Source organism: Vigna unguiculata, chromosome 8 (genome assembly GCF_004118075.2).
Source record: "Vigna unguiculata cultivar IT97K-499-35 chromosome 8, ASM411807v1, whole genome shotgun sequence".
Lineage (NCBI taxonomy): Eukaryota > Viridiplantae > Streptophyta > Magnoliopsida > Fabales > Fabaceae > Vigna > Vigna unguiculata.
Window position 1 is genome coordinate 37,377,360 of NC_040286.1, and position 19,040 is coordinate 37,396,399.

The 19,040-nt window shown below is 33.2% G+C and overlaps 2 protein-coding genes across 2 annotated transcripts; one reads left to right on the forward strand and one right to left on the reverse strand.

Moving 5' to 3' along the window:
* Positions 1-9,016: 9,016 nt before the first annotated feature.
* On the forward strand, positions 9,017-12,921 carry LOC114194573 (LRR receptor-like serine/threonine-protein kinase). The gene is made up of 2 exons (XM_028084899.1): positions 9,017-12,049; positions 12,159-12,921. Exons 1-2 carry the CDS (start codon positions 9,241-9,243, stop codon positions 12,620-12,622), a joined length of 3,273 nt encoding a protein of 1,090 aa, XP_027940700.1. The 5' UTR covers positions 9,017-9,240; the 3' UTR covers positions 12,623-12,921.
* A 1,863-nt stretch (positions 12,922-14,784) lies between these two features.
* On the reverse strand, positions 14,785-18,741 carry LOC114193626 (regulatory protein RecX). Its single transcript, XM_028083499.1, has 6 exons — positions 18,595-18,741; positions 18,212-18,480; positions 17,884-18,019; positions 17,153-17,245; positions 16,219-16,306; positions 14,785-15,744 (listed from the first exon to the last, which is right to left on the reverse strand). Exons 1-6 carry the CDS (start codon positions 18,672-18,674, stop codon positions 15,457-15,459), a joined length of 954 nt encoding a protein of 317 aa, XP_027939300.1. The 5' UTR covers positions 18,675-18,741; the 3' UTR covers positions 14,785-15,456.
* Between the last annotated feature and the right edge of the window lie 299 nt (positions 18,742-19,040).

The following is a 19,040-nucleotide window of genomic DNA, read 5'->3' on the forward strand; positions in this document are numbered from 1 at the left end:
ATGCTCAATTCCTAAACACTTACCTTCACGATGGAATCCAACGTACCAATCACCTTCTTCTTTATCCAGCCTTGGCACGCTTCCTCTGCTCTTTTAGACTCGATGGGTTGCTTTGCTTTGCTGCCACCGATATCCCCTGCTCTCTCCCTCCTTTGTTGCCTTTTATTGTGTATTCTCAACGGTAAAATCCTCTTCCCTCGAGTGCTTGTCCTCTTTTCAAACAACTCTTTCCTCCTATTACCTTATATCTTTGCTCTTACGATTCTCATGGGTGAAATAGTGATACACAGATATCCAGCATTTTCATTTTTGTGTTAAGACACATAAATGAAGTAAAATCTGAACGTTTCTTACATGGAAGGGAATGCTCAGCAGAGGTTTACGTTGAGTCTCAATTTTCACCTTTTCACTTCATTTTAAATTTTTTATAATATTAATATATATATATTTTTATTATTTTTTTAAAGCAAAACGAAAATAATAAAAAATAAAATAAGATAAGATGAAAATTTGAATATAAATTAAAAGTAAGAAAATAAAAATGAATATATAAAGTAAAAATAAAAACAATATTAAAATAAATAAAATAAATAAAACAAAATAAAAAAAAGTATACGTAACATAAATAGAAAATGTTTATATTAATATTTATAAATAAACACACACTTTATTCATGTTATAAATTAATATCAATTATATTTTGAAGCATTAACGGCTAGTATATATGATTTAATTACTTCAGTAAAATATCTAATAATTTTTTAACTAACTTTTGTAAATGAATTATTCTTTAAAGTTTCAATTCACGTTCTTTTTATATATAAGGATAAGATAATGATAACTCTCTTATTTAATTAGGTTTTCTTTTGTTGGTACCAGATGGAAATGTGATCATTAATTGGGTTCTCTGGTTTCTGAGTACTAGTACTAGATGAAAATAGAGTTTGTTGTTTTCGGTGTTGCTTGTATTTGGTATGCATGAGAGATGATTAAAATTCTGTAGGTTTGTAATAGATTGAGAATGTCAAATGTTTAAATCGAATTGATGAAGCCCAATAAGCATGCTTGCCCTTTCATTTTGATATGGGCCGGATACACACAAGCCCAAATCTATCACCAACCCAAAATAAGACTTTTTCTTTCTGTACTTCCAGTATTACTAACTGCACTTCCATATTGAAAGAAAGAAATTAAAACACCCTCCTCGTAGCTTAGCCACGGCTGTTATTGTGACTGGAACTTTGTTCCCCGGTGCATTTTTGAGAGGAAGAAAAATTAGTGATGTTTTGAAAAGCTTGTTCCATTTTTTTCTTTTTAAATTTACTATGAAAAGATCATTTGGAAAAGCTTGTTAAAGAAGATATTATACATATTTAACAAAATTTGTTTAAGAAATTATGTTTTTAGAAAGCTTCTTCTTTGATGCATTTCATGTATTCTAAAAGGCTTATTCTAAAATGATATTCCAAAAATATTATTTTAAAAACCATGTTCGAAACATTTCAAAAAACTTACTCCAGAATATTTTTGGAACAAATAATCCTAAAGTCACTTTTTTGAAGAGTAAAATAACCATTTTAAAAATTATTAAGATGCTATTAAAATTTATGGAAATAACATCTGAAAAATTGCTTCCTCACTCAGCAAATTTCTCCCTGCACCCCACAATATAATGAAAATATTTGAATTCTAGAAAGTTTTTCGAAAAATATTTCATGTATTTTAGAAAAAAATTTCCCGAACATATTTCATGTAGGAGGAGTATATTATAAAATTTATTTTGGAAGGTATTATATATGTTTCGGAAAGTTTGTTCTTAAAAACATATACCGAAACGTATTTCTCACATTCTAAGAAAATTATTTTGAAAATATTGTTTAAATTTTTGTTTGAAAATTATATTTCAAAAAATTTGATTGTGGAAATATTATTCTGGAAATTCCGAAAATCTATTCCAGAAAGGTAAAATGGTCATTTTTGAAATTTAAGATGCAGAAAAAGCAATTGTCATAACTTCTTGGGTCGTACTTTCTCCACCCTGCCAATATTCTTTCTACACCCCCATAAAGCTTCCGGAAATGTTTTTATGAAACAATAAAATTCAAAATAATGGGGTGCAAGAAGAAATTTAATGAAGTGCATCCTTTGGTTGTGACCTACGATGTCTCTATACACCTTCTTAAGCCCAGCCCATATTAGGTTTAAAAAAAGAACCAATCTTCAGTCCCTAAAATGCATAAGATTCTTATATTCTTACATTAGGTTCAGAAACAGGAGAATCTTTAAACAAGTCTTGCAAAGTGTAATTTAATTTAAAATTTAAAAAGAAATGTGATTTAGGTGGAAATATATCAATAAATTAAAAAATGTAAATGGAATAACTGAAAAATTACAAACTTATTTAAAACATATGCAGTATATTTTTTTTTAAAAAAACTAACGAGACAGTCATATATATATATATATATATATATATATATATATATATATATATATATATATATATATATATATATATATATATATATTTTCTGGAACCAAAGTTATAGTACAAACATATTCCAAACAGATTTATTACCAAAATTATATCGGTGGTTAGAATAACATTAATTTAAATTTTGAAGTTTTTGATTGAGTTTTTCTGACTGATTTTGGGTCCAAATTAATTAATTGTTTTGGGAAGTGAGGTGGGATCCGAATTTTGTCCATATTCATCTGAAGCTTTGGAAATGACCCTTCAACAATGATAGGAATAAGTATAATTAAGGCTTCATCAACATATGTCTAGGAATAATGATAATGATCAATTATACAAAATAAATAAATAATTTTTTTAATTAATTAGTTAATTTTTATGACTAATATTTTCTCAATTTTATTTTGGTTTACTCTTTGCACCTATTTTACAATTCACATTGCATGAAAACAAGCACAATCATTCCATTTTTTATACGTAAAAACGAGTTTCACCCTTATTTGAATCTTAAACTTTCCATTTCTGTATAATTTCTATACAATGGATTTGAGACCATTTTTTTCCCATAAAAAATACTGTTTGAAAGGAAAAATTATTGTTGGATTGGAATGACTATAGTATATTCTAACTTTCCACACATGACATCGAATAATTTATAGCATTTGGAAAGTGATCTGGGAACAGAAACCAGAACTTACGGGTAAATGAATGATGGATGGATAGGATGAGATTATCATTTGATTTAATGTGATTTTTTTCAGGACCACTATCTTTCCCTTTTATCAAACTCAGGTTTTTTCAATCATGTGAAACTCACCCTCAGACCATGTTTTTTTCTCTTAAATGCGATATGATTTTTAGTACCAAATCGATCTATTCGCACAGAAATCTATAAAATGACGTGATGTTGATTATTTTTTTTCCTGTGTATTCTTCGTCATTTTCTGCATCTTGGCGATTAGCAGTAATAAATAGGTTTCTCCTATCAGTTCGCAACTGGTATGGCCGTTCACATAACTAGACGATACTGGTCTGATATATCGGTGTCGAGTCTTTATAGAGAGGTATGTGTAGGAAGTTCCATATTAATTAGAGATAAAATCAATTCATAATATATGAGTGAGGTGTAAAACTCACTTTACAAGTTGGTTTTGTGGGGTTGAGTTAAGCTTAAAACTCACTTCTAACATAGTATCAAAACCAAGTTAAAATCTATCATAACGAACTTTTTTGAACATTCTATTCCATCCAATATTAGACCACTAACGGATCATCTACTAATTTCTTGTCTCTCGCACGAACTTTGCCGGGAGTGAAAAAACATGAATGAGGTGAAGATGTGAGAAAAAAGAAGCAAAACTAGTGGAGAAATTGCTCCCTAAACCACTTCACATCGAATTTGCTCATGTGATGGAGTAGGTGATAAATCTCAATTGTGGAGAAATTGCTTGGGATGTGGACACACATTGGTCTTATCTCTATGGTTTTGGTGAAGCAATGAAAAGTTGAAGGAATTGGGCAAATAATTAGAAAGAAACAAGAAAGGTTTCAATTGTTGGTATAATATAGTCAAAGATTGGTGATATTGATGATGATGACGAGGATGGAGCATCCAAACGTGTGAAGTGGGGAAGTGTAACTTGGCAGTTCTTCTAACATGATTTTGGACCCTATGGTTTATTATTAATCAATTACTAATATTATAACTTTGATGCGATTTTATCATCATCATCATGATCATGTCAATAACAAATCATGGTTGGTTCCATCAATCTGTGTCATTATTATTGGGATTCAAAAGTCCACTTGATGTGCATCGAATTCACCACTTGATGACTCTATTGCACGTGTGCCATGCATTAAGGACAAAAGTTCCTATGATGCTACACTACCCGTAGACCTCTCCCAAAAGGCTCCACCCCAATGCAAATCATGAAATTTCTCATAATCTTTCTCCCAAATTTCCACAATATATGGCAGGGGAGCCATGCTCTTTCTATTATTTTTCCTTCTATTATTGCATGCTAAATACCGACTCCTCTTCACTCCAAAGCCAAATCAATCGAGTTCAGATTTTTTACTGAATTTTTTATACGCAATTTTCTACTAAAGACCTAGCTCCTCTTTATAATATATTTTAAAACATCAAAATCAATATTCCTCAATACATTTTTAAGGCACGTAAAAAGGAATCATACAAAAAAATTCAGTAAAGAATTCAAATTTCAAACCAATCAACATAAAAAACACCAAAGTAAAGGAAAAATACATTAATTTCTCACGATTAACATTATTGTTCATAATAATCTTACTCAAATAAAACTGTATAGAAGAATTATGAGTCGGTCAAGAAAGGATTTATTGAAAAGACACATTATCAAATGTAACTTAATCTAACTCACATAAGAGATTGATATTAAGTCAAATCCAAAATCTTAAAACAATAAATTCATAATCATAAGTCTCTTTCATTATATTTCATTATATGTTATTCAACTCTGTCATATATAATCAATGCGAGAAATAAACTCGTACTTGAATTTGAACAACTTTTGTGAGTTTTATTCTTACCAACAAATTTTGCCAAGCATCATATCTTACTACTCAGAAAAAGAAACGAAAGTTCTTGATCAACAACACAACCAAGTACAAGATCTACACTTAATTAACCGAATACACATTCAATGTTGAGATTCTGATTTGTTGAAAACAATGTTATTTTAAGTATGTGAGTGGAATTACCCATCTTCTTGCACACACAGACACATGAAATGGAGCATTACTAGTGGTGACAAAATAGCTACCGACAGTAGGAACATAGAGTGGTGATTGACCATTCTATTGTTAGTCAAATTTGAATTTTGCAGTGATGTTTATGTATTGAAATAGATTATAGATATTCTCCTCTCGTGAGCATGAGCTCCTACCAAGCTAGTTAACAATCTATCACTCAGGGAATCTAAACAAAACCTACCTACACACTCTTTTCCTTATGTATTCAATTAATCTCTTTTCCGAAAACTAAAAAGCTGAAACCTCACACTCGCTTTTTAATAAACAAACATATATATATAGGAGAACCAGGGGCGTAAAATGTTGATAAACAGTTTTTTTCTTCAGTCCAAATATTAGGTGCACCATTATGACAGCCTCAGCAGCATGTAGGCACTGTTTTTAAATATTATTGCCACAGCAAATCCACCAATTAATATTTTGATTCATGTCATGTGCCAGCCAACTTTCTTTGTTAGAGATTAACCCGATGCATTTGTGGTTTAGGGTTCAGAGCTTTTAGATTTAAAAAATATGATTTTAATACTAAATTATTAAATTTTGATTGATGTTGAACGGTGATTTGAAAGTTTTTTACATCGGATTAGAATGAATAAAATGAATTAGAAAAATCTTTAAAACTATTGTTTTAAGATTTTCTAATAAGAATGATATTTTAGCCTTTTGCATGAGTTTTTCTTTATATGTATCGAACCGAATCTCTCTTGTATAGATTATTGTAGAGTTTAAGTACGACATTAAAAAGTAAAAATAAGAAAGTTGAACAATTTATATTTCATAAATTAAATTTATTATTTTAAGATTATGAATTGAAGACAGTATTATTTTTTATGTGACTTGAATTCATGTCTCGTCAATGTTGTATTTTTCTGGTGATTTCTGTCATTTGAGACCATTAGTATCATGTCTGTGAACAAAGAGGAGCTAATTAATGGATTATTAATGATTTTTGGAAGGGAATCATGGCCACATTTTGCTTTTTCTTTATCTTCTTTCTATAATCTTCTTTTATGATTTACTGGATTCATCTAGGCAAGTGATGAACCAAAAGGGCCTTCTTGTTTTTCATATATAGGTAGCTACTGAGTGAAAAATGACATGATGACTTATGTACTACAAACTTGATTGTTCATAGCATGCCCCCAATGGGAAGCCTTTATGAGACCTGCCCCTTTTTTGTGTGTTTGGCTACCTTTATCATTTACATTTTTACAAACAAAATCCGACAATAAAATGGTGGGGTTAGAGATGGATCCCTCATATATGCAAGGAATTTCCATCCATGAATACCTGCTTCCTTTTGTTTCTTCTTTTGAATGTCACTGGGCCCTTTTTCACTCTCTTTTTGCTCATTCATATTCTCTTTTACCATCAAATATTACTATTATATATGCATATATATTTTCTTTATATCTTCTGTCATCATTCACCATAATATATGAGGTGAAACTCATGGACTAAATAAATAAATAGTATCTTTTCATATAGATAACCGAAAATATTATAGGAATGAATTTATAGATCTTTATTCTTATACAGTATTCAATTTTTTTAATTTTACTCGATGTGGAACTTTGATTCACTCTGATCGGTTGCAAACTGTTAAACAAAGGTGATGAATTAAGTCACATTCATTGAATTGAATGAATGAAAAGCTGTCAATTACACATTACACGAATGCATAATAAAGAAAACTTGTCCTAAGTGTACAGTTTTTGATTTGACCTTTCAAGATGTATTAGTGGGCTTAGCTGAAACTTACCCATCTATCAGCAAAAATGAAGCAAAACATTAGATGGGACAGTAGGCGAAGATTAATTTTTTGATAATAATGCACAGAACACAGTCACAAAAGTTCAAATTAGATAAGGCAAAAGGATCTTCAATCCAATCCTGTGTAGTAATCTTAGAGATTCATTTGTATGATAGGTGGGGGAAGTGCTACCTAAAGTTGTGTGTGTCTGCAAAAGGTTCATATGGCTCTAAATGTGTCTACACAGTAGAAACACACTGCTTCACAGTGTTTAAGCCATTCAAACTTTCAGATGGAGTAGATTTTTAGTTTCAAAATTTAATCACTGAATTTTAGTTTTTTGATTCAAAAAGTTTGTTAAGAAGTTCTGGAAATTTGAGAGATTTAATAATATATTAAGCCATATTATTATTAACCATGGAATTTGCATCATTTGAGTTCTATGTGGAGTGCAGACTCCTGAATATACTTCATCAGAGTTTCTCTTTATTTGTCGCATTACACGTATAAGCCTTAATTACTTTCTTTTCTATGTGCTAATCATATTCCTGTTTCTTTTCTATGTCCCATCAATCTAATCTAGCTCTATAATTAAACTTTTATGCTCCTGTACAAATTAACTAACTATTTAATTATTTGTTAGTAGTAGTTATCTACACACATACTTATGCTTCACCAGAAAAGCACAAAATGATCACAAATGGGTGGCTTCTCAGTCTCATATCTGTAATTCTGTGATCAAAGAAAAGCAAGAACAGATTTTTTTAATCTCAATATTTTCTAGTTTTGAAACTTAACTCATGATGACCACTTTGTGCAGATTAAGAAGGTGGATTACATATTTAAACTGTCTTTTCTTTTTGTTTTGCTAGTTATCTCTTCTTGATTCTGAACAAATTCCAATTCAATGTTTGAAAATACTGTAATTTTGTCCCTATACTCATGACCATATCCTGCACAAATTATAATATCGTTCTTAATGTATTAATAGCTTCCATGTGCACTTTCACTTCTGCATCAGATTCCTCATGCACTCCATTTATCTACAAACATACCGAAATGGGTCTTAGTATTGTTTTTGAAATAAATTATGTCCCTTTTGCTTATATCTCAGTGGTTTGAGTAAATTTAACACCAATTATGGATACCCAGTTGAGATTTTGACAATGGAAACAAACCCTTTCCATGCATTCTTGAAAATCTGATCCAAATATGCAAGTTTGTTGCTTAAAGTTCAGAACTTCATAGGGTGGCATGTAGCAACCACTACATCAATGGCTCATAAAAAACTGCAGCCACACAAAAGCGATGGACCACAAAACGGGCCTAGCTAATTAAAGGAAGAAATTATCTTCATGATTAACAGAATACAGTGCTATTTCACTCAACCATCAAAATGTCTATTCTATTTGATTAATCAACGATCACCATCTATGAGGTAAGATAATTATCTTAATAGCTGATTTCAAAAAAGTTCTAAAGTCATTTTACTAGCCCTGATGTGCTTACTTGGCCATGCCTTGTTTTCTGCTATAATCTCGGAAACTAAATAAATACACGAAGATGAAAAATAATTACTATTGCCAACTAAAAGCAAGAAACAAGATACTACTATATGTGTCCACGTGGGGAACAAAAATGCAAAAGTCTTCTTTACGTGATTTTCACCCCTCCACCAGTTTCATGTCTCACAGTTCACTGTTAGTGAAACACTATCTAACAGAAACTAACAAATTGGATTACGTTCAGATTGCAAATTTGACAGAATTTCAACTCACTGGTTTGGCACAGGTTAATCAAGATGAACCAATATAAAAGGAGGTTTAATGTGACATGATTGAAAAGTAATTATATCTCTTAAGTATGTGATCAAAATTTGATTTCCAAATATATATGTATAGGATAACATATGTTGAGAAAAGTCAGATCAATATATGAATTTCATTATTTCAAGTTATTAGTCTTTACTTCTGTTCATGAATACACTGAGTTTCCGAAAACAAATGAATGAAAAGAGATGTTTGGCTCAATAAAAACCAACAACCATCATCATGGGTATGGACAAGTCCTTGTCATTGAACAGGAACATAGTGCAGCAATAAAAGAATGAGGAAGCTGGCTCTTTGTGTTCAGAGCTTCTTCTCTTCCTCTATAAACAATTCATAGGATTTCCCCCTCCACAATCCCAAAACAGATCACCACTTCTCTCCTCTAAGAAATGTCTTTAAGCTTGAGGAATCACTCACCTTCTTCCAAAATTTTCTCCCTCTCTTTGCTTCTTTTATTTCATTGTTGTTACTCCCAGCTTAATGAGCAAGGCCAAGCTCTTTTAGCATGGAAAAACAGTTTAAACAGTTCTGCAGATGCATTAGCATCTTGGAATCCTTCCAGCACAAGCCCATGCAATTGGTTTGGGGTGCACTGCAACTTACAAGGAGAGGTGGTTGAGATAAACCTGAATTCAGTTAACTTGCAAGGCTCGTTGCCTTCAAATTTTCAACTTTTCAGGTCCTTGAAGATTCTTGTCCTCTCAACAGCCAACATCACAGGGAGGATTCCAAAGGAGATTGGAGAGTGTAAAGAGCTCACTTTCATTGATCTCAGTGGCAATTCTCTCTTTGGTGAAATCCCAGAAGAAATTTGCAGGCTGAGCAAACTGCAGACTTTGGCTCTGCATACCAACTTTCTTGAAGGTAACATTCCATCCAGCATAGGAAATTTATCCAGTCTTGTGAACTTGACACTCTATGACAACAAACTGAGTGGAGAAATTCCAAAGAGTATTAGCTCATTAACTGAGCTCCAAGTGTTGAGAGTAGGAGGGAACACAAACCTTAAGGGTGAGGTGCCATGGGATATTGGAAACTGCACCAACTTGGTGGTGTTAGGCCTTGCAGAAACCAGCATTTCTGGGAATCTTCCTTCTTCAATAGGGATGCTGAAAAGGATTCAGACCATAGCCATTTACACAACTCTGCTGTCAGGCTCTATACCAGAAGCGATAGGGAAGTGCAGTGAGTTGCAGAACCTGTACTTGTATCAGAACTCAATCTCTGGTTCAATCCCAAGCCAAATTGGAGAGCTCAGGAAGCTGCAGAATCTTCTACTGTGGCAAAACAATATAGTTGGTACAATCCCAGAAGAGCTTGGAAGCTGCACTCAACTGGAAGTCATAGACATGTCAGAAAATCTTCTCACAGGTAGCATACCAGCCAGTTTTGGTAAGCTATCAAATCTGCAAGGGCTTCAACTGAGTGTTAACAAGCTTTCAGGCATTATACCTCCTGAAATCACAAACTGCACTTCCCTGACTCAACTGGAAGTTGACAATAATGCCATCTCTGGAGAGATTCCTCCTGTTATCGGCAACTTGAGAAGCTTGACTCTCTTCTTTGCATGGCAGAACAAGCTGACAGGAAAAATCCCAGATAGTCTTTCACAGTGCCAAGATCTTCAGGCACTTGATCTCTCTTACAACAACTTAACTGGTCCAATACCCAAACAACTTTTTGGACTGAGGAACCTCACTAAACTGTTGCTTCTTTCCAATGATTTGTCTGGCTTTATACCACCCGAGATAGGTAATTGCACAAGCCTCTACAGGTTGAGGTTAAATCATAATAGATTGTCAGGTACAATTCCATATGAGATCACCAACTTGAAGAATTTGAACTTTTTGGACGTGAGCAGCAATCATCTTGTAGGGGAAATTCCTCCTACACTATCCAGATGCCAAAATCTTGAGTTTCTGGACCTTCACTCAAATAGTATCATTGGCTCAATTCCAAACAATCTGCCCAAAAACCTGCAGTTAATCGACCTCTCAGACAACAGGCTAACAGGTGAACTGAACCATTCCATTGGTTCATTAACCGAGTTAGCCAAACTCAACTTGGGAAACAATCAACTCAGAGGAAGCATACCTGCTGAGATCCTATCTTGCTCCAAGTTACAGCTTCTGGACTTGGGAAGCAATAGTTTCTCTGGAGAAATTCCCAAGGAAATTGCTCAAATTCCTTCACTAGAAATCCTTCTCAATCTCAGCTGTAACCAGTTTTCTGGTGAAATTCCACCCCAGTTCTCCGGTCTGAGAAAACTTGGAGTGCTTGACCTCTCCCACAATAAGCTCTCAGGGAAGTTGGATGCTCTCTCTGATCTTCAAAACCTTGTTTCGTTAAATGTTTCCTTCAATGACTTCACTGGAGAATTGCCTAACACCCCATTCTTCAGGAAGCTCCCTCTCAGTGATCTTACAGGAAATGATGGCCTGTACATTGTTGGTTCTGTAACTCCAGCAGACAGAAAGGAAGCCAAGGTTCATGCCAGGTTGTTCATGAAGATTATATTTTCCATTCTCTTAAGCACCAGTGCAGTACTGGTACTACTCACAGTCCATGTCTTGATTCGTGCTCATGTTTCTAACAAAGCACTCATGGGAAACAACAATTGGGTGTTAACTCTGTATCAGAAGTTTGAATTCTCTGTTGACGATATTGTCCGGAATTTAACTTCATCCAATGTGATTGGCACTGGAAGTTCTGGAGTTGTGTACAAGGTTACAGTTCCAGGTGGCCAAACACTAGCAGTTAAAAAGATGTGGTCATCGGCAGAGTCAGGAGCATTTACTTCTGAAATTCAAACACTAAGTTCAATTAGACATAACAACATCATCAAGCTTCTGGGTTGGGGATCCAGCAAGAACATGAAGCTGCTGTTTTATGAGTACCTTCCTAACGGAAGCTTGAGCTCATTACTTCATGGTTCAGGAAAGGGAAAAGCAGAATGGGAAATCAGATATGATGTTATGGTAGGAGTGGCTAATGCACTTGCATATTTGCACCATGATTGTGAGCCTTCGATATTGCATGGAGATGTCAAAGCCATGAACGTGTTGTTAGGTCCTGGCTATAAGCCTTACCTATCTGACTTTGGCCTAGCTAGAATTGCAAGTGAAAATGGTGATTGTACTAATTCCAAGCCAGTTCAAAGACCCTACCTTGCTGGCTCCTACGGGTACATGGCTCCAGGTACTTTTTTTTCTTACCAAGTTTAAATTAGTTAGTTTTTTTCTTTTTTTCAGTACTTGCACAACCCTTTGAAACTGAAGTAACTTTTTGTTTTCTGGTATGAGTACAGAACATGCATCTATGCAGCAGATGACTGAGAAGAGTGATGTGTACAGTTTTGGTGTGGTCCTACTTGAGGTCCTGACAGGGAGGCACCCCCTTGACCCAACACTTCCTGGGGGTGGTGCACACTTGGTTCAGTGGGTTAGGAACCACTTAGCAAGCAAAGGTGACCCATCTGAAATTCTTGACCCAACACTGAGAGGGAGAACTGATTCCACTGTGCATGAAATGCTACAAACTCTAGCTGTGTCATTTTTATGTGTCAGCACCAGAGCTGAGGACCGTCCAACAATGAAGGACACTGTTGCAATGCTTAAGGAAATCCGATCTGTTGAGGCACCAACCACAACAGGTTCTGATGCATTGAAGGGAGTTTCATCAGTGCATGCTTCTGCATCACCTCTTAAAACTGTAGTTTCACATGGAAATTCCAAATTTTCCTTTAACTTTTCTGAGGGCTCAATCTGTTGAGCAAGCATGCTGCTACTCATGAAGAAAGTACGAATATGATTCACATCATTTGTGCATAGTGAAATGGAATGTCAATTAGAACTGGTCACAATTACTATGTGCTGGTGCTTATTTCAAGAAACCATGTATTGGATACAATTAAAAAAGCATTCTAGAATATAGAGCCTTTCAACCAGCAAAGTCAGTTTCAGGCTACTTGGTTGGTCTTTTACTGTTTGCATTATCATTTAGAAATTGTTCAAATTCATGGCAAATAGCTACCTGCGTGTATTTGATTCTATTAGATAATTTCTTGTTAATTGGAAACTTAGTCATCCATTAAGAGTTAAAGTGATAACCATTTTTTTGAATATTACACAGAGAAAATACTGTTCTTAGAGTGCATGGTGAAGTCAGGATTTGTATTCAAAGAGTGTATCTTAATCACATGGTTACCTCACATGTGGCATGTGCATGTGCTGTCTGAAAGAGACTATTGAAAACTGCTTTGAGAAGCACATCTATGAAGTTGGGAATGAAAGTGTGTATCTTAATCACACGCACATGTATCTGTTGTGTCTGCAGGACCATTACATTAGTACTCTGAAAAAGTGAAAGATAACATGTATAACAGATAGATCAGCAGTGTAGTTCTGCAGCATATGCAGATTGCAGATACCGACAAGGAACTTTTGTTATGATTTTTGCAAGGTTCACAAAATTCTCCTTTCTCACCAAAAGCTTATTTGGTTGTATTTTATAAGATTCTTTCTTTGAACCACTTTTTGGCATTTTTAGGAAGAGGAGGAAAATAATTGAGGAGCAAGAGTTTGTGGTATTAGGTAATTAATAAAACAAGAAATACGGGAAAAGAATAGGAGAATAACATTCTAAATACATTAAAATATCCACACACACAAACAGTACATTAAGAAAATAAAATTAGGGAATGGATTCGTCATAAAGCATCATGTAACAGTGCAATAAGTACAATAGCAGTAAATAAGTATTCATCAAATATTATAAATAGTGTAAGGTTAAGTTTTATATTTAATAAAATTAAACAAAAATTAATATGCTTGTTGTTTCTTTAAAATTTTTTGTTAAAAGATAGTATAGTAATTTTTAATATAGATTTATTTATGACTTACTTTTGATCTCAATAAAATTGTGTTTTATCTCTAAATTAAATATGTAATTAAAATCGTGTAAAACCTTTTAACAAACGTTAAGGAATTATGATGTGAGAAATTTGTTTAATTTAAAGAACTATGATATAACTTTCAAATTTGTTGAAAATTTACTTTTATAAAATATAGGACCATATAGATATATATTTAATTTAAATATAAATCAATAATTTTTAAATATAATTTGAAGAATAAAAAATATATTTCATCTTAAAATTAAGTTTAATTTTAAATATAATAATTTGTTGAAAATTGATACAAGTATAAATTATAATACATGCTTTAAAATAATAAAATTATTTTTAAAAAAATTTAAATATAATTATTATTTTTATAAAATGGATTGACACATAAGATTACGGGTCAAATCAGCCTAGGTCTATTCAAGTGATACAATAAATGGATTAGACAAAAAATAAAAAATATTTCATTTAAATTAGACCACAAGTGTTTAAGTCTGTCTACATCTTTACTCAGGAAACTCAATAAAATGCAACCTAATGTTTTTTTTTTTTAAATGTTTCATGATATTCGGTATTCAGAAAAACTTTCCCCATTAAACTTTCCCCATTTTTTTCCTTTAAGCTATTTAGTTCTTCGTATTGTGGTTTTATTTTCTTTTAATTATATATATATATATATATATATATATTAAAATAATTTAGTTCAAGACTTTATTGGAATTTCTAGATGTTTTAATTTCTATTTACTTTCATTTATAAGGTGAACTGCAGTTTTTTCATTTTATGGTTCATGTTGATGAATTATTTGATTAACAAAAACTGAACAAGGACTAGCAATAAAGTAAAGGCACACATGTTTGCCAAATAAAAACTAGGAATTTTTTGACACATAAATTAAGAATTTATTTCAGTAAAACTTAAAGTTTACTTGCTTATATGCAATTCCCCGAAATTATGTTCCAGACTTTCTAGAATAAGTCACAAATTATATAGTTTAAGGACAATTTTATGCATATCTGAGAGACCTTACTTAAGATGGAATAATTGCTTATTTTTCATAAGCTTTCTCATTATATGTACTGTAAAAAATAAGAGATTATTCTTTCAAACAAGTTAATACAAACACAATCATATAAAACTTGTTTCAGTGCTGCTAGTGAAGAATTCTGGAACAGCACGTTTGCATCCAACTAGCCCTTTAAGTCTCCACTCTCCATCGCTTTATGAAATAATTCAACAGATGCCATTATATATAATTAATGGCACTCAATCTGCTCTAGATAATCCATAATACAAGTTGATGTATGAGTGTTATTGGATAGATTTGTTGATCATCTTTCTTGCATAAGCACGCATCATCAATTTTTCTGGATCATATCAAATCAGCACTATATCTACAATGGCAGCGTGCACTACAAGTACCACCTTCTTAGTGGTGTCTCCTGCTTTATCTCAGCCTCAACATGAAAAAAAAAAAAAGTAGCTTTAATGTACCCAGACAAGTGTGGCCTTGTGTGTTCGAATGCCACATGCCTTGAGCAAATTGAAGCAATGAACTACAATTTTTACTGCCACAGCATTAAGAGCCAAAGGAGGCTTCAACCCTACCACCATATTACACAGTATACACTTCAAGATACATGTATGGAGCCCACCAATCAATTTTCTGATTGCTATGAATGTTGGATGTCACAGTTGTGCACTACGGAGAATTCTGGTCCTGCCCTTCTAGTTTTTTTAAGATGAAGTTAATGACATTCCAGTCAAAACCACGATACTGAAGCCACCGAACAATTCTTGATTTTCTTGTCTCCTTGGGAACATTCTGACCTCTGAACCACTGCTTTGAGACTTGAGTATAAAGATGATCCAAAGAATGTTTTGACAAGCCAATAACTGACTTGTGATCTTCGGCGCAATCATTGTCCTTAAAGACCACTTCCACTGCCTTCTCAGCATCAGCTTGACTAACACCCTTCTTGAACAGTGCCTGCCACAACAATAGCAGTGCATCACACAAAAGTATTTTCCTCGGATAATAATAGCAGAGCAGGTATATGGCAAGTGAGTGTTGACGGTTTGCATGGTGAAAGGTTTGTGTACAGATAATACATATACTAGAAAATTATATAATTCCTATTACTTTCACATTTGTATTCTCATAGTAATTGCGGAATGAAAAAAAAAAGGTAAGTGCACACACTGAATTAGCAAGACGCTGCCACAATGCATTACATCTTTCCCTCCTAATTCTATATTCTAGAGTTAAAATGATGATAAATTTTAGCATGCAAAGTGTAAGCATACCACTAACAATTATTTCCTCTTAAGCACTGAAACAAAATGAAAATCATTAACAAAACATGGGAAAGTATTGATCAAGAAGAAATGCATAACCGAACAGGCTGTATAAGAAAGCCAAAAACTAGTAAGACAAACAAAAATATAAAATAGAATAACTTACTTGTTTGATCCGCCTCGGTCCCCAACTTGATGAAGACCATCTTGACTGAGAAAATGTTTCGGCATACAACCTATCATTGATCAACCCTCTGATACAAAAAAGGTTAATTAAACTAAGCACCCCAAATAAACAAAAGTATGATGTCTGCAAACTCAGTTTATAAATGACTTGAAAAACATATCTTGAAAATTACTGCACAATATTGTATTACTATGCCATATGTGTGTGTGTATATGCAAGTTTTCTTGAAAAGATTAAGATAAATGTACCACTCAGGTTTCTGAACAGAACAAAATTATTTTATCTGCATATATAAACTAATAATATAAAACTCATTATAGAATATTTTTTCTAAAAACAAAAAAATCAGAGTTTGTATCCTTCCCAAGAGCAAGAAGAATTAAATAGAAAAATAAAACTCTGACTTGGTAACTTCATTTAAAAACTGTGGATCTGTTGTTTATCAGCCATTTTGAAATACATATTTATTTGAAGCGTTACACCCTGTCAAACAACTACAAACCATGTCTTAATGTTCATCTTCAGTTTCATTTCCTATTTGATTATAAGTTGTTTGGGATACAGAATAAGTTAGTCCAATTTTCATACTTAAAGTGGTAAGATGGGACACTCAAATTCTAAAAATACATTCTTCCCCAGGATCAATTTATCTAACCATTTCCCTCACATGACTGAATTAATACTTGGCTACAGCTGCATTCAAAGTCAGCTTTGTGATAGCAGTTTAGATATAAGTTTGCATAAATCTATATTTTAGAACAGACATCATATAAAATATATTAATCTCTTTGAGGTAACTGGACAAAAACTTGATGGAAACCAATTTAGAAGGTAGTTGTCTGAAAGCAAGTAAAGCTTTTAAAATTGGCTAAGAAACAACAGCTCCACATTTTTTATGTTGTAAGTTACGTACCTTCTCTGGAACTTGTTTATCACTGCATCCACTGCATTGGGAGAGAATCTCTTTCCAAGTAATTTCTTTCTCAACTCAAGTGCTGTGAGTGCCCTATGGAACAGAGAGACCAGTATGGTTAAAAGAAAAATACTGCATTCTATATTTGCACGCTCCACTTTCCAAAAGAGAAAATATATTAGTCAGCAAATTATTACAAAATTTATTCTCCTTGTTGACAACTTGTAGGCAAATACAACCCCAGGAATTCATTGTTAATGACAATTTCCTAAAGTATTTCCCGAGGCTTGTCACACTGAGTAAAAGTTAAAAGGAAGTTTTGTCAACACGGATGTTAAAAATTTGACTGGATTACATTAAATAGGAACATATGATATGATTTGATTACATCAAATAGGGAAATGGTTCTCATTATTAACAAATGGTTCTCATTATTAATTATTAACTTTTTTTCTTTATTATTCTATCTCTTGTTCATTACAAATAAGAATATTCTTATGTGTGTACTCAACACACAATTGCAAGCAATCCTTTCAATAAGGGTAAACAACAACGATTAACTGCAAAGTCATACTAGCATGACGAAATTTGATTTTTCTTGCACTTAAACAAGCATCAAGCTGGGCCATATTTGGTTCAGAAACTCTTCAATTTAATTGACTATATAGTTTATAGCTAGTCAAGCGTGAAACAAACTATTTTTTAAGAAAATTGAAGTGGAATCAACAAACCTAGCAGCAAGTAATTTAACAGCAGATTCCTCAACATCACTAATAAATTTGTCAATTTGCATCAAATCCTGGTCACCTGAGTCCCCTCCTTGATGCGTAGTCAGCTCTGCAACCTCTTCAATTTGATCGAAAGAACCTAAAATCCCCAAATCACAACGCTCAGAATCCTCCATTATAAGAAATTCTTAATCCAATGCCAGCCATAAAATTACAAAACTTTTGTTTTTAGCCATAGCTAGTGGTGTAATTCCCCTGCGTCCTGCACAGTGAAGCCCAACTAACTCCCAAACAATGAACTAAAACCATATCATATTAGATAGAAGTTTACCTTGTTCACTGTCATCAAAGAAGAAGTCAGAGCAAATTTCATTCGGATCTTGAGAACTTTCACAATGGGCAATTGTTGCATGCGCATCTTTTCCACCATTTATCTTGAGCACATTAACATCGGTACAACCACAATATCCCCGGCTTTTCACTGGCAGAGCAGTTTCAGATAGTTTCACTCTGTAGAAGGTACAAGCAATGTACCTAACCGAAAGAGAAGAACTGAAATCTCTGTACTTCAGGCACGCAATCGGTGACTTCCAAATAGACCTATTTTTTTAACACCAAAACAAAAAAGATTAGAACAATGGCAAAAAATATATCAGAATGAACCTATTTATCCCTGTTGAAAGCTGAGGCTGAAAACTGAAGAAAAGAAGTTACCGGGAAATTGAAGAAAAACGAGAAGGAAGCTGGCACGAGAGTTTGAACACCACGTTTCCCGCGAAACCTGCCATATTCATTCAACCCAAGTTCGTGCCTACCAAGTTCAAGGGTTTCTCATTTTTTTTCGCTCCTTTTCAGTTTTCGCTTCTATCACCAGTTTTTTTTTCACCAGTCGGGCTCATATTTGGATCGGCCCGGATTAACTTCAAGGCCCATGCTATTCTCACACCCCTAATTTCTTGGCACACCCCCATTATTTTCAAAATATCATTTTATATTTTTGTAAAGTGACTTCTTTGATTACTTGTTCTATAAATTTTTCAGAACTGGTTTTTAGAACAGGAATCTCATAACGCTTGAATTTTTTTTCTGGATCAAACTTTTCATAACAGAATTTTCAGAATAATTTTTTCAGAATAAGCTTTCTAGAATGTATATAACTC

Excerpts from the sequence above, each read along its gene's own strand:
- LOC114194573 (XM_028084899.1), top strand. The coding sequence starts at position 9,241 with ATGTCTTTAAGCTTGAGGAATCACTCACCTTCTTCCAAAATTTTCTCC. Across the intron at positions 12,050-12,158 it reads CTACGGGTACATGGCTCCAG|AACATGCATCTATGCAGCAG; the intron begins GTACTTTTTTTT and ends GTATGAGTACAG.
- LOC114193626 (XM_028083499.1), bottom strand. The coding sequence starts at position 18,674 with ATGAATATGGCAGGTTTCGCGGGAAACGTGGTGTTCAAACTCTCGTGC. Across the intron at positions 17,246-17,883 it reads GTTAAATTACTTGCTGCTAG|GGCACTCACAGCACTTGAGT; the intron begins GTTTGTTGATTC and ends TCTGTTCCATAG. Across the intron at positions 16,307-17,152 it reads ATAAACAAGTTCCAGAGAAG|AGGGTTGATCAATGATAGGT; the intron begins GTACGTAACTTA and ends TTTTTGTATCAG.